The following is a 24,020-nucleotide window of genomic DNA, read 5'->3' as shown; positions in this document are numbered from 1 at the left end:
TGTCAAAAGGCATTCAAACGTAAAATATGGTTGTATGATCGTAACGACTACAGACACACTGTGTTTTATCTGTAACTAATTGGAATTCAATACCAGATTTAGACAGTTTTTAGAAATGACGTAAACAATCAAAAATACTATAATTTTAGATGCAGACAAATTAATCTAATTTAAAAGAATAACGGTTTGGAGTGGTCATCTCCATTGGCTAACTAATCAGGCAAAGAAAAAAAGAATAAAATATAAAATTACTTTTTTAAAGACGCAATACTAACGAATACAAAGTATAATTTAGTGAGGAAATCTAATTTTTAGAAAGAATATTTTAAAAATTCCTTTATAAAACAAAATTGTAAAAACAACTTTTCTAAGGTGGAAAATCGTAAATAAAATTGCAGTTAGTGTCAGTTGACAAAAGTATACCATCTCTAATAATGAAATATCCTGAGCTCTAATACAGTTTTTTTTTAAAAAGATATCAATAAGCAAATGCGTTTTATATGTTATCACGTCATAGTCCGATATAGATGACTCCCTCGTAAAAATACACGAAATCTGATTTAATGCTTCAGCTACAATTGACGGATTAGAACTTATAGAAACATTATATCCAGTGGAAGTCATTCTTAGTATAGGCTAAATCACCTTAAGCTTCAGCTTCGCAAATTGATAAATCCCAAAACTGTACAAAGAGGCGTTAAGATTTCTAAAATCCTTTGAGTAAATTATATAATCTGTCCATGCGTAATGCAATATATTATAAAGGGTAGAATAGTATAAACGCCCCTGTATTTAAATGTCAATCACCAGAGAAATACTATTGAAGCGTATAAAAGAATATGTTTACAATCACTTTATGCAGAGAAAATGTCTTTGAAATATCATCCAATCTTCACTTGTTAAACGACCGGTTAATATCTAAATGATTTTACTAATAGTAATGCTCTCGATAATTGTGAGGTAAAGAAAATAATATTGTGTTTTGTAATAAAAGTAAAGTAATTTTAATTGATTACTATAGTTTTGATTATTACGAAGCACCTGAAGAATAATAATCAATGCCCGAGTAATTTAACTTATTAACTTATGGTACATTTTTGTAATGATTACCGGTAAATATGGGGTCCTCTGTTGTTTTTCGTTTTAGGAAATGACATTGTCAAGGATATATGTATTCCCCGTTCTTCACTCAAAGGGCTTTAATCACAATGACGAAGACAGACACTTTGGTTCATATTATCTCTAAAAAGAAATCTTATCTTTAAGACCAAGAACTCAAATTATTTCAATAAGTTATTCCCCCTTTTTTCCCCAATATAATGAAACTCATTTTTGTTTTCCTATATCCAATGGACAGAGCATGCTTGAGGTATGTAGAATTCGTAATCGTGAATACCATTATGTTTGGAGACGTATTAAAATAAACAATGCTGCAAGTTTCTGTGAACGTTTTGTTTATATTGTATGATTTTACTGCACTATTTATATCATTCAATAACATATTGTTGAGACCAGATTTTGTGTTACTAAACTAAATATAAGATGTGGTATGAGTACGTAGGCTATATAGTACGAACGATAGGCGGATGATTCTAAGATATTATATTAGATAGATTTAAAAAAGGTACAAAATATCAGACATGCGAATAGAATTTCATAAATGAAATTTATCTTCATTGAAATATAAATGCTCATCTACAGATAAGGCAAACATTCGTATCTCTTTATATATATTTTAACAAGTTAAATCAATTATTTAGTTATCACTGAAACATTGATACATATGGGATATTTAAAATAGTAAATGAAATATTTGGTCGCAAAATTGTAGGTCATACACGGAAACGGAGAATAAAAGCAAAGTTCATTGAAAGCAAAATCAAAGCAGTTTCTTTTCCATACTTCCTAAATTGTAAGCTACTATGATAAAATAAAATGTGGTGACCTGCTTCACATTCGCCAGTGGACATTGCTGGTCGTGAGGACATAAGTTTAATTCAAAAGAACATATCAAAATGGAAAAAGTAAAATCACAAAAATACTGAACTCAGAGGAAAATCAATTTGGAAAGTCCATAATCACATGGCAAAATCAAAACGCATCAAAAACGAATGGACAAGAACTGTCATATTCCTGACTTGGTACAGGCATTTTCAAATGTAGAAAATGGTGGATTAAACCTGGTTCTATAGCGCTAACCCTCTCACTTTAATAACAGAACTGCATCAGAGGGACTCAAATTCCACATCGTGCGGCAACTACTTGAACTATAATTTACCACCGGACGTTAAGCAATTACCATGCAATCTAGATCTTCAAACTGCTCTTTAAGGTATTCTTAGCTGACTAGTTTTCTTGAAACCTTTACCAAGCATGTCATCTCGGTTTTAATTCAGTACTAAAATTTCTGACCTTAATCGGAGTCTATTAAAAATGCGGCGGGTACGAGAAAATGTGTACATACAATAATTATAAATTAGGTACATGTAACAGAAAGTGACTTGATCGAGAAGGTTGCAATCATGCATTTTTCTTAACAAAAAAATAATTCTATAATAGAAAACGATATAGACCTTTGGTTTATTGAGTGTATTATATTTATTGTTAACTACTGGACGCGAAGCAAATTCTAAGACACATGTCAGTCAACAAAGACGACATGTTTGCTTTAATTGTGTTGAATTCTGTCTCATAAAAGATCATCTTACATATTTTATTTACAAGACCACGACAGTTTCCGCCAATAAAACGTTTCTTCTTTTTCAATCCAATGTGTATGTATACAGTAACTTTCTTTAAACTATTCAAAAGTTTAAAAAAAAAGCATACATGTTTAATCCTAATTATCATGTGAAGGAGTGTTTCCACTGTTACATGAATATAAAACTATTAATAACAACTTCAAATGTACTCCTACAGTGCTTTCTTAGTGGAAAGCACTTCTATAAAGACAAGTTTATAAAGTTGACAAATTCCAATCCTTTCCCGAGGATAAACCGTACACTTCCATGAAAACGAAATACTGAATACGTTGAGGGCTCTATTTATCCAAGTAAAACCAGAATGTGTCATGGAAAGACAACTAACTAAAACAGCATGTGCCTTGACAATATTAATATTTAATGCGACTGAGCGCTGTTTTCTAACCCAAATTATATAAAATAAAAAAATATCGAATCATAATTATTATAACGCACATTTGAAAAAAAATATAGTTCATTTACTTTTAAAAACAAAACTTTATCGATAAAGTAAGCTGGCGTTTAGCTATTATAGTAGAAAAATTTACACGACTACAAGATACTAACGGGAATGAAATAGTACATAAAAAAGAAGATGTGGTATGATTGCCAATGAGACATCTATCCACAAAAGACCAAAATGACACAAACATTAACAATTATAGGTCACCGTACGGCCTTCAACAATGAGCAAAGCCCATACCGCATATAGTCAGCTATAAAAGGCCCCGATAAGACAATGTAAAACAATTAAAGCGAGAAATTACTATTTCAATATTTTCAAGTATATGACAGTCGAAGGAATTCTAAAATAAATGTTACATAGAATCATTATTATTAAGCCATAATGCCAAAAAATCAAGTAAGTAAAGTTTCATCAATTAAATAAAAGGGGATGAAGTTGCAAAATCGATAAAAAGAAAAAAAACTCTGGATTTACAAATCTTAGAACTTTTTAGTTTTAGCCAAGTTTATGGACCTCTAATGAAATTTGGTAACTAATTTAAAATCAAAAGGATCCTACCTTTTAAAACAACTAACAGACAGATCAATCCCAGGTGTTTGTAAAGTTTGTGAATAAATGCACTAATTTCCATGTCTTTGTTAAATCCATTGAATTAAATTTCGCTCCAAAAGAAGATGCATGGATTGAAAAGCAGTTAAACAAACATGCGTAAAAGGCATCACAGCCGCTATTCATTACTATATTTGTAACATACTGATGCTAGGAACATCGAAGTTCTGTTATATACAAGGAAAAACTATTGATTGATTTAAAGCTCTTGGATTTGTCTATTAAATACTATGAAAAAAAAGCAATAATTGATATTTTCATTTGAAAAAAAGTTGTTGGACGGATGAAAACGAGCACAGTTGTTAAAAATAAAAATCAAGGAGTTATTATTCTTTTTTAGGTTGCAATGTATATATTTATATAAAAACAAATTTAACACATTTTCTGCATACAAGATAGGTTCTGTGAATTGGCATTATCGTGAATAAAAAAACAAACTAATTTTCTTTCATTAAATTATTTTAAATCTGCATTTACAATGTAGCTTGTGAATGAGATGTCTACATATTCCATTATCATGATTAATGTTCTATTTCTTTTACTTAGATATAGGAAGATGTGGTGTGAGTGCCAATGAGACAACTCTCCATCCAAGTAACAATTTGAAAAGTAAACCATTACAGGTTAAAGTACGGCCTTCAACACGGAGCCTTGGCTCACACCGAACAACAAGCTATAAAGGGCCCCAAAATTACTAGTGTAAAACCATTTAAACGGGAAAACCAACGGTCTAATCTATATAAACAAAACGAGAAACGAGAAACACGTATATATTACATAAACAAACGACAACTACTGTACATCAGATTCCTGACTTAGGACAGGTACTGTATATTTATCTGTCTCATTTTGGTCTCTTGTGGAGAGACGTCTCATTGGCGATCATACCACATCTTCTTTTTTTTTTATATAATTATTGTATTTTTTTTTAAATGTGTGTCTACAAAAAAGGGAAAAAGTAAATCATAAAAATATTGAACTCCGAGGAAAATTTAATAGGAAAGTCCATAATCACACGGCAAAATAAAATGACAAAACACATATAAAAAACGAATGGACAACAACTGTTGTATTCCTGACTTGGTACAGGCATTTTCAAATGTAGAAAATGATGGATTAAACCTGCTTATTCTCATTACCAAATACAGAAACCTATTTACATCATTGTTTTCTACCTCAGTTTCGTGCTCACCTTGTATTTACATTTAATCCAAATGATAACAAAATCTGTCTTTATTTATTTGCTTTATTTAAATTTATTTCTGCACGAGGATCTATACGTAATGGTTTCTTGTCTTATACCGTGATGGTCTCTTAAAGTTCTTCAGTAATGAGGTGAACAGATAACATCAAGTTGTAACAAGACAAGCTACAAATTGGTACATGTATTTAGATATTTAAAGATAAACATCAGAATCTATATTTGGAATTCAATTGTCGCCATTTGTAAAATAAATGGGTTCTTTGTCAGAATAATCTTCCCTCGTTAGGGAAAGTTATGAAATTTACAACATAATTGTTGTTATTCAATGTTACGATGGTGCCATTCGAGCATTTGTAATCATGAATCAAATCGTACATGGAACCGGAGCGCGGACACGGGATCTCTATTTTAATCTAACTGTCATAAATCTTCCCTAAATATTTAATGATCGATCCCAAGGCATCGCCATTTCCTCACTGTAGATCTTTATAAAATCCATTTATTTTTATGCATTAATGACAGACAGATTAACATATCTCCTGATGATTCGAAACAAAACGATTTATTTAATATACTTCAAACTGGGACCGTTTTGCTGTTTCATCCAAATAATATATTGCTCTATCATAAAAAACGACCAAACAGAATTTTTTATATTAATATCAGAATTTATATTTGCAAATTCAATTGTCTCCAATACACAATAAATGGGTTCTTTGTCAGAATAGTCTTCCCTATTTAGGGAAAGTTAAGAAATATCATAATTATATTTTATTAGGGAAAAAGTTAGCAAACAAATCTTTGCAAAAAATGCAAAGATTTGTTGTAAAAATATGAAATTAGATATAGCATGTACAGTTACTATTTTTAAAAATCTTTGTTATAGTAGTCTCGATGAAATCTACAATATTATAATGTTAAAATCAGATCGCTTTCTCGCTAAATTAATTTTCCCCGACTATTATGAGTCTAAAATAAAACTCCCATACCACCTTAAAAGTATGAACATATTCTATCATTTTTATTTTAGACTCCCATACCACCTTAAGTTGGTATGGGAGTCTAAAATAAAAATGATAGAATATTTTCATACTAAGGTGGTATGGGAGTCTAAAATAAAAATGATAGAATATGTTCATACTTTTAAGGTGGTATGGGAGTCTAAAATAAAAAAGATAGAATTTGTTCATACTTTGCCAAAACGTAGTATCTATTGATATATGTTGAAAAATAAAATAAAATGATAGGTCATTTTCTCCAACTACAGGACGTGACAAAATGACACATTTTGTATGGATTTTTCAGGAAAAAACACCATTTTGTGATTTTCAAATTTTGCTTACTTGATAGAAAATCTGGACCTTTGTTTTTTTTAATGTTTAAGATAATTGTTTTTTATTATCTTCTTTGAAGAAACATGTATCCTGGGAACAGTATATCTAACAATATATGTTCCTGATGTATCATGTTAACTTGCAAAACTTTCAAAGCGCATGCCCAAACCTATCGTTTGCAGGAGTTAGAACACTCCAATCTATAGGAGACTCTCTCAACGTTCAAGGCAATTAACACTCTTATACATGCTGTGACTTCACTATATTTGTTGCTGTTTTATTGACATATTCAAAACCAACATCTATGATATCAAAATATATAAATCAAATAATCGAACGAACGAATAAAAATATAGGTTGAACCTCGGAAAGAATATGATATCCTAACGTTTAATTTTCTTTATCTGTTTGTTGTATATCAGACATATATCTATTGCTTCCAGTCTAAAGGTCCAGCAATCATCTATAATAAAACGTGTCAAAATAGATATTTATAAAACATCATGTAAAACTACTCCAACTTTTGACAGCTATCTAGATTATATCCATAGATTTATATGTCCAGATCGTCTACGGGGTAATTCAAACCATTGTTTTATGGATATACCATAACACTGATGTCTAAATGGATCATTTTTGATACAAACATTATTAATCAATATGAGAAATACATTGCAAGACATCATTATAGCAAATAAATGAAAGTATGTTTGTGTTTTTGATAGTATTGGGTGTGCGATAAAAAACGTTACAGAGCGTGGAACAATTTGCACAACAAGTAGACGTATGTTAATCCAATACTAGCAAAACTATGTCTGTTTACGACAGCTTTAAAATGATTGCGTCTGGCTTACTAAATTATAAAAACTATACCTTTGATGAGTCTAAAAAAAAATTGATGACTATTTTAGTTACATAGTCACGATGATAATAATTGGTAGTTTCTAACGACCTTGACTGGCAATATAGCCATTGAATGGTCGTCACGATGATGGTAACCTTATGCGATATATGTGGAATGAGAGCGAAATTCGAATCCCCATGTGGAGTTTACAGTCCTTAAATGTAACGTATTAACTCACAAGCACACTATAACAAAATGATCTTACCGACTATCTTTACATACAATTATGGTATTTAGACTAGTGGTATATTCAAGTGGCCCGAGAACACAGTTATTTCGTAGTGCATTTCTTTTAGACAATAAATTCAAATTAAAAAAATCGCATCTGCTCTTTCTCAAAAAGATTTTTACAGTGTAGTGTACTACAAGTGAGACAAATAATATCAAAATTATAGAAACTTCTACCAGCTCTAACTCAAAATATTGACAATTCTGTGTTAAGGGGGTGTAAAAGTCAGTTTGACAGCTTCAGACGTGATAAAATTTGATCTTTTAGAACTGGACCAATTCACTACTTAACATAAAGATTCAGCACCCAAATTTTTTTGACATGTAATAACATCCCCCTACTTAATATTCCATGCATTTAATATCAAGAAATAAATTGGGAAAGTGTATCAAATAAAACATGCAAGTTATACACTGTTTACACTAGGGACTATATTCGTAGACAACGAAAACCAAAGGACGATAACTGTGTCCTTGGACCAAGTGATCAAGTCTTCACAATTGGTCAATACAAAATCAAATGTCAACAATAAGTTGTTACATGTAGCTACATTACATAAATTATGTGTTTTATAAATTTATTTCAATCGTTCGTCATCAATTTAGTTCATCTTTTGAAACCTTTTTAAGTTTTTCCCTTAACACCGTGTTTTATAAAGGGACGTAACACCGTGTTGTTTTTATAAAAGAACGTAACACCACTACTAACCGTGTATAGGCCAGTTAAGGGATACGCTTTTCAGACGAATCTGTCATGTGACTTCCATTACCACGTGACAAAATTGTATGCATAACAATTTCCAACACATGTTGAACAAACGGGTCAAAAAGTTGTATTTTATACTGCACACAATATTTGGGAAATTAAAATCTAAAAGGATGGTCTGGTCACCATCCCTCACTCATACGGCAATCACGATAACGTACTTACGGAACATTAATTATTTCTATACTACCCTACATAATGACGATTGTGAAAGTTCTGGAATCTTTTGATAGAGTAGGGATACAGGCGAGCCTTCTCTCTGGTAAATGACGTCATACAGGCGTGCGAAATTGACGTTCTTTTCCGGTGATAGACATGATTCCAGAAATGACCTATTGAAATAATTCCCACCTTCTTACCCCATACGGGATATACACGGTCTTCACGTGGTTGTTTCAGCCTATCATATTCATAGAAATGAATAGGAGGCAAGATTAAGTAGTGTATGTGTTATTTTATTGAAGGGTTAACGACAAGTGACAAATATTTCGTAAATTTGTGTTTAATAGGTGTCATACCACCAATTAAAACTCCCTATCTGTCCAACTAAATTTTACAATTTTCACAGCTTTCTTAATATCAATTTAACTTCATAGAAACCAGGTATATCCTGAATTGCACATGTATCAGCTTTCTACATTCCAATTTTCAACAGATGATTAAACAAATGTTAAAATCATATTGTGGTAAAGCTATATGTTTATGTTTTATGTTAATTAAGATTTTATGTTATTCTAATATATACTGGATATATTCTATTTTCATTTATTATAATTTGTAGTCTGCTAGTTTATTCAGGTAGAACATTTCCTATTGTTTATATCTTTTCTATTGGTCACTATGATTTAGGTGGGAATCTTTTGTTTAACTATTCTTTGTTCTGGTCACTTGGCTAAAATATTTATATGAAGTGCCTCTAATACAACGCTGATGTTTGCTGATGGCAGAACTACAAAATGAAACTGTGACTTCCTGTCTTCTCCAATAGTAACTTCTCTGTAAAGTACACCATCTGTCATCTTGATGTATTAGAACTGTCGCAGTAGTGGTGTTGGTCCGATATCTGCAGTTGCCGGTTTCTTTCCTTCGATGACGTACTTCACAAGAGAAATGATGGTATGATCCATGGCTTGTGCAGTTGCCCAATCAACTGTTTCAGTAATTGGTATATCTTCTTCCTGTGATGGTATTCCAGCTGGGTTAACAGCAAGACTGTCAATGTATGCTTCTGGAAAAATAGAGTTACAAATGGTCTTTACAGATTCTATGGAGATAGTCTCTCTGTTGGTGGAATCCTTGATAGTTGGTTGTGGTAGACGACTAAGTCCATCTGCATCACCATTCTTCTTTCCTGGACGGTAAACGATGTTAAAGTTGAATGCGGCTAACGCAGCCAACTATCTGTGTCCAATGACACCAAGCTTTGCTGTTGTAAGCACATAGGTCATTGGGTTGTTGTCTGTAAGTACCGTTAAGTTGCTTCCATAGAGATAATCTTCGAACTTGTCGCTAACTGCCCACTTTAGTGCTAGAAATTCCAGTTTATGCGGTGGGTATCCCTTTTCCGACTTTGTAAGACCTCTACTGGCATAGCTGATTACCCTCTTAATTCCCTGTTGTTCCCGGTATAAAACTCCTCCTAGTGCTGTACCGGAGGCGTCTGTGTGAAGTTCATAGGGTAATTCACTATTGGTGTATCCTAGTATAGGTGCTGAAATAAGCAACTCCTTTAACCTCTTTAATGCTGACTCCTGTTCTTCTTTCCGTTGCCATGGTTTCTGTCGGTGTTTCTTTGATGATTTCTTTACAGTTGGATTTGGCATCAAATCGGAAAGTGGTTTGCTGATTTGGCTAAACTGTTTAATGAATCGTCGATAATAGCCAACAAATCCTAGAAATCTCCTGACATCTTCTGGGGCAGTAGGTTTAGGCCAAACTCACTACCTTCTCTGTCTTTGCTGGATCGATCTCAACACCATCTGCTGAGACAACATGACCGACGTATTTGACTTTCCTCTTAAAGAAGGAAAATTTATCTGGTGCTAACTTCGTGTTGTGTTGACGTATCCTGTCGAAAACAAGGCGAAGATTTTCCAGTTGTTCTTCGAAAGTGTTTCCAAAGATGATGACATCATCGATGAAGATACAGCAAATCTTGAGATGTAAGTCAGATAAGCATTCTTCCATCATCCTCTGATACGTGGCAGGTGAATTGGTCAATCCAAATGGCATCCGGTTGTATTCGAAGAATCCTAGTGGACCTACCGTAAATGCAGTCCTTTCTTTGTGCTCTTCCAGGATCTCCACCTGATGGTATCCACTTTTCATATCTACGCAGGTAAAAAAAGTACTTCCAGCTAGCAAATCGAGCAGATCTTCTATTCTTGGTAAATTGTAGCTGTCCTTTATTGTCAGGTTGTTCAATTGACGATAATCCACACACAGTCTCAGTTTCCCATTCTTCTTACGTACAAGTACCACGTTAGATGCATATGGACTGTGTGATGGTCTGATGGTACCATTTGACAATAGTTGTCGAAGATGTGACTTAACTTCATCGTACATAGCTGGTGGTGTTCTTCTATATCGTTGTCTGAATGGTCTGGTATCAATCAAATCAGTATGGTGTTTCACTTCTGTGTTTCCAATATCTTCATCATTCTTGGCAAATATATCTTCAAATTATTTGATGAATTCTATCCCTCTTTCTAGTTGATCTTCGGTTAAGTCACTTTCTGTAATTTCCACTTGTTCAAGTATTGATGATGTTGATGGAGTATCTGTTGGTTGTTGTTCAATGTTGACTGGTTGTATTGCACATAAGACAACTTTTGGTTGGATGGTAATAGTCCTTGTGGTAACATTTGCAATCTGAACGTATATCTTTCCGTTGTTCCTGTATCTGTAATCCAAAAGTATAGGTTCAATATCTAAATCTTTCCAATTCGGTTGAAGTTCAGATGAATGTAACATTGCTGCAGTTGTACTGTATGGTATCTCTTTATCAGTGTATCCTTCTATCTTTATGGTTGAATTTGGTTTGATGGTAACAGGTTTGTTCACAGCATTTCTGACTATAGCTAATGCGTTATTGCGGCTAAGTTCCTTTTCTCTAAGTGTGATGGATCTAAAAGTCAAGTACCATGGTGTTTTTAAGTTGCATGACTGTAGAAATCTTGTCCCATGTTGATATTTCAATGACTCCATGACTAATTGAAGAGTGTTAGTTACAAGAAGCAATGGTATCTGAGTGTTATAGTTGCTATCCGGTATCACTTCGTGTAACAGCAAGCATGGATAAGTGTTGGTCTGATTTGGGAGAATAATTTCAGTTTCTAGAAACCCTTCATATGGTAGTTGGTTTCCATCAGCACATTCAATATCAAATAGCTCGTTCATATGTAGTAAAGGTATATATGTTAGGTTGTTGTGGTAATATGTATGACTGATAGTAGGTACTGTTGATCCTGTATCAAGTATAGTCTTCACTGTTTTTCCATAAAGTACAACTTCAGTTTCTGTTGGTTTTCCATACAATCCTGGTGGTACTCTATAAGGACCTGATGCTGTTCCTGATGTACATACGTCTAGCAATGGTCCTGCTCCATAGACTTCTTGAAGTTTAAAGGTTTACCATCTTTATCCAGTTTCTCAATACATCCCAACTTCAAGTGACCTGGTTTTCCACATCTAAAACATCTTCGTTCATCCTGGTTGGCTGATGAAGCTTGTGGTTTAGATCGGTCTTGCCTTTATTTGCCATCTTCGTTGTCTGGTATCGGTATATCTGTTGTTATTCTGACCTCTGTAGTTAATATAGCCTCTGCCTCGTCCTCTATAATCGGTCTCCATTCTATCAAATCTTGTGGTTAGTTATTGAATAACTCCTTTAACTTGTTCAAATTCAGATGTATTGTTGATAGGTTCTGATATTGCTGCAGATTTGGCTGTTTGTGGTTTCTTTGATGTTTTCCTTTCCTCATGATCTCTCTCAATATGTCTCAGTGCTATTCTTAGTTCATCAAAGTCTTTGATGGTATCGTACTTATGTCCAGATATATCTTTAAGTTCTGTTTGAAGTCCTGACCATAGCATGGAATGTAGCATAGAATTGGCATCCTTGTGTTGTACCATTCCTTTCTCAATTGCTTTCCCAATAATAATCTGCAACTCCATTTAGTTACACTTTCATCAGCACCCTGTCTGGCTCTGTAAAATTGAACAAGTAGGACTTTCATATTTTTTTATAAGGTTGTATTATTGAAATAGAATGTAAACTAATTCAAATCAATCAGTTGGTGAAAAGACCTTTGCACTACATGTGAGGGTCATTTTGTTAGAATATTAAAATCAATTCTGATGAAATAAAGAACCTGACCTATCAAATAGTTTGTTTTTTATCTAAATACATTGGAAGCACGACTACAATATAAAAAGAACAGGTCTTCCGAATAGAGGTACCACTCAAAATAACTCCTGGTTTTCTGGAAATCTTAAATTAGTATACTATGGAGTGCATTAATCCTCAATTTTGAATGCAAACTCATAAAAAAGTAAGTTTTAGCTAAAAATGGTCTTAATATATTTCTCTTTCACCAAAAGTTGACATCAAATGCACTATATTTTGTCCGAGAAGGTCTACTTTCACATACGTTCTAAATTTGAGGGAGTAATTGGTGGTATGGCATCTAAAATTGAATCCGATTATATTATATTGGTCCTTCAAAGCGTCACGTCAAGTATCAAATGGCATTAAAAAAATATTGTATCTTAACTGTACCAACAGTGTATATGATATAAAAAAAAAAAGGATTCAAAGGAAGCCAAAAAAAAACCCAAAAAAAACCAAAAAACAAACCAATCAGATACAAACATATTATACTATTAAACCTACTATCTACAAATACAGCTGTTTCTCAAAACACGCCAATTTTGGGGAGAACTTGAATATTTATAGCAAATTTATTTTGTTTACATACTGGTTCCCAGTTATGCTCTCTGTGTTCCATCTCACAGAGCCATAACTTGGGAATGTTACCAGTAAATTTGCATGAGCACATTGTTTACATTGGAATATGTGGTAACCTTTCGAGGTAGGGGTAGTTAAGAAAATTAAACTCTAAGAAATTCAGAGCATATTAACGTTGAAAGTATGCCGCACAGCCCTATATTTTGACCTTTGAAAAAATTGTGGTGCATATAAACTTTCAGTTCTAAGATAAGATTTTTTTCAAAACTTCAAAGTAAAAGTTGTTAGTTTTAGCCGTAAAAGGAGTTACTAAGGGAAATTGCATTGTCATTATTTACAGAATTGCAACCTATAGAAATGGTTATATATATTCAAAAGCTACTTGTAGTGGCGAGTTAAAACTTGTTTGCATTTTATATTTTAAAGAAAAAAGAAGGTGAAATGACCAACACTTGTCTACACGGCACTATATATTAAAGACTTAATTTAAAATAAGGAGTTAAAACTTGCAGACAAACGGAGGACATTTTGTTGCTTTTTTTCTTCCATCATTTATCTTTTATAAGGTAGAAATTTTCAAACATGTCGTTTTAGTTAAATCATATTTAATCACCATGCCAGCAATTGCACCCCTGGGAACTAAAAGTGCACCAGCAACGGCACGGATTTATTGGTTTTTAAAACAATGGTTTTAGTGCCATCTTGCAATTGTCTGGCGTATCAAATTATAAGCCTGGTACCTTTTACTACAAAATGTAAATTCTAAGCGCGCAGGCACTACAAAACTTTTATTTTATTAATTTCGAGTGTATTCAAATTGAATCCTCCCACTACAATTCTATCGATCTAGGGAAAAAAACAAATCTTAACGTACAACTTATAATGTTATCGAGTTTATAGAATACTAAATCATTTATTACACTAGACTTAGTACTAAATCATACCGTATCAAAGAAGAAAACTTTTAAACATATTAAGACACGCGTTGGCAAATTTATTTCGAATATATATATATAATATATATACAATCTGTATCGTCCTCGGTTCATTCCATTTTACGATTTAAGAAACCTGTGTCGATATTGATGATGGCTGGTTTGCGTCCATCATTTAGGACCAAAGCATATTGATGTGATATAAATATGAACCATAATTTTTACTAGATCGGCACATTGGTTACTATTGTTAATGTGATTATATCGTTATTTATTAGTCAGAAAAACATGTAACCCTATTCGGACACACTACTTTGACCACCCATGCTCACACTCCTTAATATCCCATTTTTAGAAGAGAAGCAGCAAATAGGTACAAGAAGATGTGGTATGAGTGCCAATGAGACAACTCTCCATCCAAGTCACAATTTATAAAATTACCATTAAAGGTCAAAGTACAGTCTTCAATACGGAGCCAGCTTGCTCCACGCCGAACAGCAATCTTATTTTCATTTTGTTTGTTTGACTTTGTCAGGAACTGAAACCAGGACCTTGAGTCGAGCGTGATTTGACGAAGCCACAGGACAGTAACCTTCTTGGACATATGACGAAAATTCGGCTTCTAAGGTGTTAAAAGCCATTTCAAGTTGGTATCAAATGTCCCTGCTTCGTTACGATATTTGTCAATAAAAATGGTAACTCGAAAAATCAAGGAATAATAAATTCTATATTTAGAGTCATGGGTTTTAAGACGTTTTCCTTTGAACGATCGAAATGTTATTACTATGTTTAAATTTAGATGAAAAACAGGATGCCAATGAGACAAACATTGTTATAATTGCTCTGTGATACATAAGTAAAAATCATACGTCACAGTGGCTCCTTTAGAACTTACAAATAATATATGAAATGCCTACTGCTTCCAAATTTATTTCAAACTGTGAATACTTAAAACGATTTGCTTTTTGATTAAGTTGTTATTAATTTATCTTTAATTCTGAAAATCTAATGTTTTTTCTTGTCGCCTGTAGATTTTAATTGATAAGGATGTTTTCTTCTATAGACAGAACATTGGCGTCTTACCTGAGTTTGTTCTACTCTAAATACATTCATTTGCATTGAACTCTCAGTACTTTACACATCATTTATCATTGATTTGTTTTTTGTCAATTAAATAATCATTCCGAAATCATTTTTTTTAACAATTGCTGTATTACATGTTTTAGTTGAGTGTAACGGTTCAAGGACCAGAGATTTAGGCTTGCTATATTGCAGATAATTTAGAAAATAGAAAATAGTGTAGCTGCAATATTAATGCTGGTTAAAAAACATGATTGTTCCAAGAAGCTTATTGCGTTTTGAGAAGCAATCGTATTCTGTTACGAGTTATTTTTTTTGCATTTTTGTAAAAAAAAAAATTAAGATAATCAGAATAAAATTTAACACATTAGGGAACAACTATTATGGTTAATGTAATATAATTGCCATTTCTAAACGAGCTAGTCATAAAATCTCTCCAGTGATGATATGAACTTTATATGTACACATTTATCCTGACCAATCCTGATAGTTGATTGGATACCTGGAAAAGAAAAAGTACCATCTCTAAACGAGCTAGTGATTAAATCTCTCCAGTGATGATATGAACTTTATTTGTACACATTTATCCTGACCAATCCTGATAGTTGATTGGATACCTGGACAGAGTGAAGTCTATATCCCATGTGAATAAAAACGCAGACAGGATTTTTCTTTTAAATCGGATCATTCCTGAATAACATTATGGATATTCGGGTTTCAATGGGGATATCCCGAATAAAGTAGAATGTAAAAGAGATGCGAAAGTCACCAAAAGGACATTCGAATTTAAACTAGGTCGACAATAAAATGACAATGCCACGGAAAAAAAGAAAAAGATCAAAAGAATAAAAAACAACAGTACAAAACACAATAGAAACTACTAATATTGCAATATGAAAGTGTAGACCATTATTTTGTTTCATTTTTTTTAATTCTTTACAGGCATATTATTTATGATCTAATCATTGATATAATATTACATTGAACCATGCTTTCATCTGGACAGACGATAACTCGTTTTTTATTATTTTTACATTACGCAAGTTATTTAAATAATTTGAAAGCTTTTATTCCGTAGACAACCAAGATATACACTTTCCTGGTGTAATTATTCTTAACCCGCCTGACAGCTACAATAATAACAACAACTTTAATAACTATTATACAATATATATTGTCTACAACAGTAGCGGAACACGTCTGATTTACAGTTTTAACGCCATTAATTCGAGATTTATTATTATGTACATACAAAACTCTATAGTCTGTAACCACCAAATTGGTCTTTTGTCAGCTATAACGTGCATGCGTCAGTATACAAGTCAAACAGTCAAGACAAAAAAGTGTCTAGATAACGAGTCGAGTGTCTCCCATCTATTATAAGGAGGTTTTTGCCATGCCGTAAAGGAAATGATTGATTCTTACCATTAAACAGTTGTTGTTTTACTTTTGAATGACTGTACATATAACAGTTTACATAAAAAATACTTATACAGTGCCATCAATTCTAGTCTATTAAGTGGTTACTTATTTTTCACAAATGATAGATGTCTTGACTTGTGGTACTCATATAAAACAGAAGTGATTCAGGGTAACCGAATTTTTAGTATTTAGTAAACAACTGTCAATCTCCCGTCAGCGAAATAGCAAAAGGAACTTGGACGATGTTGCAGTGAAACCAGATCATAGAAAGCACCTTTGATATCTCTATTTATAATAAAAATATCCAGAAAAAGTTAAAATAACAAATTATATCGTTCCATCGGTCAGTGTTAGCTGTATACTGCTTGTTTTTGTATAGAACTTAGGGACAAAGCATAGGTAAGTACTTATTTCATATATATGATTAATTGATTATACATTTGTATATGTTTAACTGCACATTATGACAGAAACAGAGGCCGATGATACAGTGTAATGACAAACGATGCTTTAAGTAATTGCAATCACGATTTTGTATAACCTTTAATTACACAGTTCGTTTTTCTTGAAAAGCATGTTCCCTCAGTGAGTTAGCTAGTCATCAAAATATGATTACCTTACAAAACTATATTTTCGAATCCACTAACCCAAACTCTATTCAATTCCGTCAATGTGACCTCCCGAATTCAACTGATCAACTGTTACAGCTTTGTTCTAACACGAGCAAATAAACTCATCATAGATACCAGGACTAAATTTAGTATATACGACAGACGCGCGTTTCGTCTACAAATGACTCATCAGTGACGCTCGAATCCAAAAAAGTTAAAAAGGTTAAATAAAGTACGAAGTTGAAGAGCAATGAGGACCAAAATTCCTAAAAGTGTTGCCAAATACAGCTAAGGTATAATAATCTATGACTGAGGTAGAAAAGCCTTCAAAAAATGGTTAACAGTAAATATATAAATATAACCATATCAATGACAATTCATGTCAGCACAAAAAAGTGCTGACTACTGGGCTTGTGATACCCTCGGAGAAAAAAATCTCCACCAGCAGTGGAATCGACCCAGTACATTCAGTCATCAGTTTTATAAAAAAAAAAATTTTTTTTTTTTTTTTATCTTTTTGGCATTCTCTCTCTTTCATGGCGTTGTCAGTTGTTTGTTAGAGATTGCCATATGTTAATGTACCAGTCCGAAGCATCCAACCTCATTAGTACTTGTCTTTATTCTTACTGTCAACTATATAATTTTGTGCATAATATAGAATACTGGAAAATTACAATTATTTGGAGGGGTTTAACTTCCAGAAAGTAAGAGTTTAGTACGGTAGCTTTGTCTATTGATGAAGATCGCTAAACACGTGTTACCACATGTTGTTATTAAGAAAAGATATTTACTTAAAAGAGGGACGAAAGATACCAAAGGGACAGTCAAACTCGTAAATCTAAAACAAACTGACAACGCCATGGCTAAAAATGAAAAAGACAAACAGAAAAACAATAGTACACATGACACAACATAGAAAACTAAAGAATAAACAACACGAACCCCACCAAAAACTAGGGGTGATCTCAGGTGCTCCGGAAGGGTAAGCAGATCCTGCTCCACATGCGGCACCCGCGGGAAGGGGATTGTAGTTACGACGTAAGGAACATATCCGATATCATTTGTGAAACGGTTATTCCATAACGGTCAACCAACTCGTGATGGCGTCCGTAAAATTTACGACGGGATGATTCCAACTTCACCCTTTGGAACTCTTGGTTTAATAGCTTCCTTGTGAGCAGTAACCCTCTATCAAGAAAATCATGATAGGAAATGCAAGCACGGTAATATCGTATCAATTGGGAGATATATACCCCGTATGCAGGTGCTGCTGGAATGTTGCTACTTAGAAATGGAAAGTTCACAATTGGAAAGCTGAAATCATCTCTTTTGTCGTAAAGTTTTGTCTTCAACCGACCCTCATTGTCAATTTCTAGATGTAAGTCAAGATATGAAGCCGACTTAACTGTATCTGTAGTATCCTTTATCTCCAATTCGATGGGATAGATGCGATCCACATAGTCACCAAATTTTGAATTGTTTAGTGAAAGAACGTCATCTATATAGCGGAAAGTAGAGTTAAAGGATATTGCTAACTTCTTATCTTTCTTCCTAAGAAGTTCCTGCATGAAGTCAGCCTCATAATAATAAAGAAACAAGTCAGCAAGTAGAGGGGCACAGTTTGTTCCCATTGGGATGCCGACAGTCTGTTGAAAAACACGTCCTCCGAACGTAACAAATATGTTGTCAATCAAGAAATCAAGCATCTTGATAATATCGGTTTCAGAAATTTTTTTGTTTGAATCAGAATGATTCTTTACAAAGTATGATTTATCCCTCCCTAAGACAAGATACTTGTATCTACGTTGGCCATTCTTTTTTATGAAGCAAAGTAATACCAACTCTTTTAATTTGTCTTTTAGTTTGGAATGTGGAATACTTGTGTAAAGAGTAGAAAAGTCAAATGTTTTAATACTGTTACAAGATGAAAGAGAGTTAGATTGTATGTACTCTAAAAGATCTTTGGAATTTTTAAGTATCCACATCTGATTCACGCCACCTCTAGAATAGGCAGTTTCACAATAACTTTGAAGCCCGTCTTTGATTGCTGATAAAATGGATGTTAATAATTTAGAAAGGGGTTTCGTGGAGCACTTGGAAGACCAAGCAATATACCGTTGTTTGTAAGGACACTTATGTAGTTTAGGTATCCAATACAGTGATGGAAGATCCAGTTCTTCATCTTTGGTTGAAATACCAAAGGAACAAAGAACAGACCTATGATTATCCAGATTTCCTCTTCGGTAAGTGTCGTGAGGGTATATGTTGGGTTTCCAAGTGAATTGTCTATACCTAATTCGTTTATCAAGCAATTAATGTAATGACTTTTACAGATAAAAACGATGTTATTTTGGGCTTTGTCTGCGGGGACAATAACATATTCATCATGGAGGTCAGATAGGTGTTTAGCAACATTTGGATCTTTGAAGATTGACGTAGCATGGGCATTGATGGACCCATTCAGTTTCTTAATTCTGATTTGTATTAACGACCTCACTGCCTTAATCCATTCGGATAGAGTGTCTACGTCTTCCTTCTCGCGCTTAGCCCATTGCCTGGCATAATCCTCGACTGAATCCATCAAAATTTTAAAGTTGTGTTTCCAATTGATGGATTTAGATTCACGATATTTCGGACCTTTCGATAACACGTTTCGTAGAGAAGTGTTATTGACAATGTTAAGGTCACCGGTAATAACGTGGCCAGCAGGATTATATGTGAATTGGGAACTAGCACAAGTGCAATCAGGAGGTTTAGACTTGAAGTCGTCAATATCGAGATCCTGTAAAACGCGTTTGTAATTGAAAATTTTAGTTGCAATAGGTTTGGTATAGGTATAAGAAATTATTGGTACAGACTGGTCTTTGAAATAAGGAGGTATTTTCGATTGAACTAATTTATGATGAAGGATAAAGGATAAAGTAGACATCAAATCTCTATTATATTTTTACTTCTTTACATAAAAGATTCCAGTATAAATTTTTTGTTAAGTGTTGTGTATATTGAAGGTATTTTTATAACATCCACCTTTAGATAAATAAACTCCTTTATAGCTTGTTGTTCGGTGTGAGCCAAGGCTCCGTGTTGCAGGCCGTACTTTAACCTATAATGGTTTACTTTTCAAATTGATATTTGGATGGCGAGTTGTCTCATTGGCACTCACACCGCATCTTCCAATATCTATCATCATAGATACCAGGACTAAATTTACCAAGTACAGCTAAGTTAAGGTTCCACTAAAGTCAAAATACAGGACACTTCATAAACATCTAAACTTTGCTTGTATTTTTCAACCTATAATGAATAAAGTCATAAACTATGAGAACATATGTTCATTTAAACATACTTTACATATACACATTATGTAAATTGTAAATAAACTTGAAATTGTTATGTTGTGGCCAAACCGGTTTTGGGGTGAACACTAAATTTTCAAAAAAATCTGCAGGCCTGCAAGACGACTTAATTTGCTTAAAATTGGTATGGACGAATACTGTTACATGTAATGCAGGGCAGACGCATGGTGATTTGTCACATACAAATGTTTTAATGGCATATTTGTCCAATTTCTGTATTGTACCTTCGATATTCGTTCACTTAGATACATGAAATTAACTGAAACTCGAAAATCAATACATTTTATCAAAAAATCAACATGCGCTTGCCCTGCATTACATGAAATAGTATTCGTCCTTACCAATTTTAAGCATATTAAGTCATCTATCAGGCCTCCAGACTTTTTTGAAAATTTATTGTTCACCCCAAGAACCGGTTTGGCCACAACATAACAATTTCAAGTTTATTAACAATTTATACAGTGTGTATATGTAAAGTATGTTTAAATGAACATATGTTCTCATAGTTTATGACTTTATTCCTGATAGGTTGAAAAATACAGGCAAAGTTTAGATGTTTATGAAGTGTCCTATATTTTGACTTTAGTGGAACCTTAATCTATGACTGAGGTAGAAAATACTTAGTGTTTCAAAAAATTCAAAAATGTGTAAACAGTAAATTTATAAATATAACCATATCAATGACAATTCATGTCAGCACAAAAAAGTGCTGACTACTGGGCTTGTGGTACCCTCGGGGAATAAATCTCCACCAGCAGTGGCATCGACCCTGACATATTGTTTCGGCGATAGAAAAGCATGCTTAAAAAAACCGCACATGAAACTATTCAAATGATTTTAAAAGAACTCACTGAGTCTTTTATTGGTATCAGAAAAAGCACAATGCTCATAGTATTTGTAAAATATCTTACCTCCTATACAATTCTAGGAATATGATTGGTTAAAGCGACCTCGTGTTGTCCGTGTATATACCAAATTAGGTTAGTAGGGAGGCGGGGCTTATTTCAATACACGGTTAGAAGTGGATTTACGACTTAGGCACTGTTTGATTATTTAAAAGATCTGTTGACTGTTGTTATATCGAGGTTGTTGATAATGGATACTTATCGTTTACATAAGTTTTTTTTAGTGCAGACCAATTGAAGAAGGTTCTTAAAATTGAACACTTGAACACTTTAAAACAGAAATAAGATGATGTCGGTAAGATACATTCGTTACATAGTGTGCTAGTGACCTAATATGATATATACAGGGTAAGTAAATTCCATATGGGGTTCGAGCGAAATACAGGGTAAGTAAATTCCATATGGAGTTCGAGCTTCGCTCTCGCCCCATATGGAATTTACTGACCGTGTTTATATCATATTAGGTCACTAACACACTATGTAACTAATATTATCGCTATTTCGTGCATTTTTCCTTTCATCTTTTTTGTGATAATTTTCATATCATGCTTCTCGCTTGATATGGAAATATAATTGCTAGAAACTAAGGAGACCACGTGGCGTTGCTAACGAAATTGACATTGAAATTGACAACGTCATCATAGTTAAAATAGCGATAAACAGATTATCATTGGTCATCTCAACTCGATTACTTTTCTCACTTTCGCTGTTCCAGCTCAAGCGAGAAAATCAATCTCGGTGAGATGATCAACGATAATCTATAATTATTACGATACAGACAACATATATTACATATGTATATTATATTATAAGATATGTACGGCATATATCAATAATAGTAACACTGAAAGATGCAGGGAAAAAAATCTCCTTCAAAACCTACAGAGGCTTCATTTTGATTGTGTTTGTCTTTTATCTACTGGTAGATTGTTCCCTCGTGGCAAATTTAGATCAAATGCATGTATACAGGACACACTTAGAAGTATAAGAGGACGACCAGTTTATCTGAAATAGGGTGGGTACGGTATTTTTGTGCGGATTCATTTGCATATGTTGTTACGCATGGGTTTTTTTTATAGCTTCTGAACACCATAATCGCCTGTAGTTTGTTTAGCTTGACAATCTCTTTCATCTTCTCATAGACACAGTTTTTTACCAGGCCTAGATATTTTTTTTCCAAATTACTCCTCCCTTTAGAAAATCAAATGGTTGTCTACTAACCGCGGATTTGTTTTCATATGTTGCTACGCATGTTAATATTTTTCACTTCTGTATACAATAATTGAATGTATTTTGTTTTGCTTCATTCACTTTCACCCTTTCATAAGCTCCAGATATTCATGTTTAAATTACTCTTCTCCGTTGAAAATTAAATGGTCGTCTTCTTACATGTTATTTTATCCTAATGTTCATAAGTGTATATTTTTTTTTTATATAACTTGTTTATTATCACGTATGTCCTATATAAGAAATGTGTCCAAGTACACAATCTTTGTCTATACCTTAGATTAGTAATGACATGTACAAATGGGTTTTTTCTTATATGAAGAAGAAAATTTCAATCAGAATGAAGGTAATTATTCCATTAACGGAATGAAGACATCAACTTATTACAAAAACATTAAACATAAAGCTCAATATTGAATTATTAAAACGTTAATTAAAGGCAGCATTCTAATGTAGTCCCTTGATGCAAATCCTGTCTCAGAAATGCATTAATAAGTAAATGTTATTACTTATTTGCTTTTTCTGGATGACATACTTACAAAATGTACCCAATAAGGTGAATATATATAATAATCTATTAAAAGAACGCCAACCGGCATCATATGAGTCCGTGTACTAATTATTGATATGAAGCTCTAAGTAGAAGTTCTCATATACCAATATATTTACTTTGTTATAGATGTGCAATACTCTAATACTTCAATATATTACAAGCTCTTTAAATAAACTACATGCCAATACAATTGATTTCAATTCAGTTCAATATATATGTATTTTATTTCGTTTGAAATAGGGTTTTTCCCGTTTGCTATTTGTAGTTAATATTTACAGATGGGAACTAGTATAACTAGTTCGGATACTGGTTTTGTAACAGTATGTACTATTTATAAGTTTGATGTTAGGTGCAGGAGGCACGAGGAAAGTTTTGGCGGTTTTTATGGGTGGTGTTTAAAGGTACTATATAAAGTTTGGGATTTAAATGTATTAGTATCGAAGGTGCTCGCAGTTACGTCGGATTGAAGTTGGTCACATAGGTATATGTGCAGTTGCTGCTATGTTTATTGTACGTACAGGCGTTGGAGGCATTAGCCGGGGGAAAAGAAACGATGCGAAAGAGGAACAATGTTATATGTCATGTGTTTATATAATGTTTCGATTGAAGAAATATGTACAATTCAGTAAAATAAAATATTGTATCGCAAGAGAAAATAAGATGTTACTGCGAGCAACTAATCCTATATCTGTGTTTGTATTGTTTATAGC

The 24,020-nt window shown here is 33.2% G+C and overlaps 1 protein-coding gene across 1 annotated transcript in view; it reads right to left on the bottom strand.

Annotated features, from left to right (window-relative positions):
• Window positions 1-3,939, bottom strand: part of LOC134714279 (protogenin-like) — a 44,648-nt gene extending 40,709 nt beyond the window's left edge. Inside the window, exon 1 of the mRNA XM_063575515.1 lies at window positions 3,766-3,939. Within this exon, the coding sequence (XP_063431585.1) occupies window positions 3,766-3,838 (73 nt within the window). The 5' untranslated portion in view covers window positions 3,839-3,939. The remainder of the gene's footprint in view (window positions 1-3,765) is intronic.
• Window positions 3,940-24,020: the final 20,081 nt, after the last annotated feature.

The sequence above is a fragment of the Mytilus trossulus genome, chromosome 4, assembly GCF_036588685.1.
Source record: "Mytilus trossulus isolate FHL-02 chromosome 4, PNRI_Mtr1.1.1.hap1, whole genome shotgun sequence".
Lineage (NCBI taxonomy): Eukaryota > Metazoa > Mollusca > Bivalvia > Mytilida > Mytilidae > Mytilus > Mytilus trossulus.
This window is presented reverse-complemented; position numbering and strand designations above follow the sequence as displayed.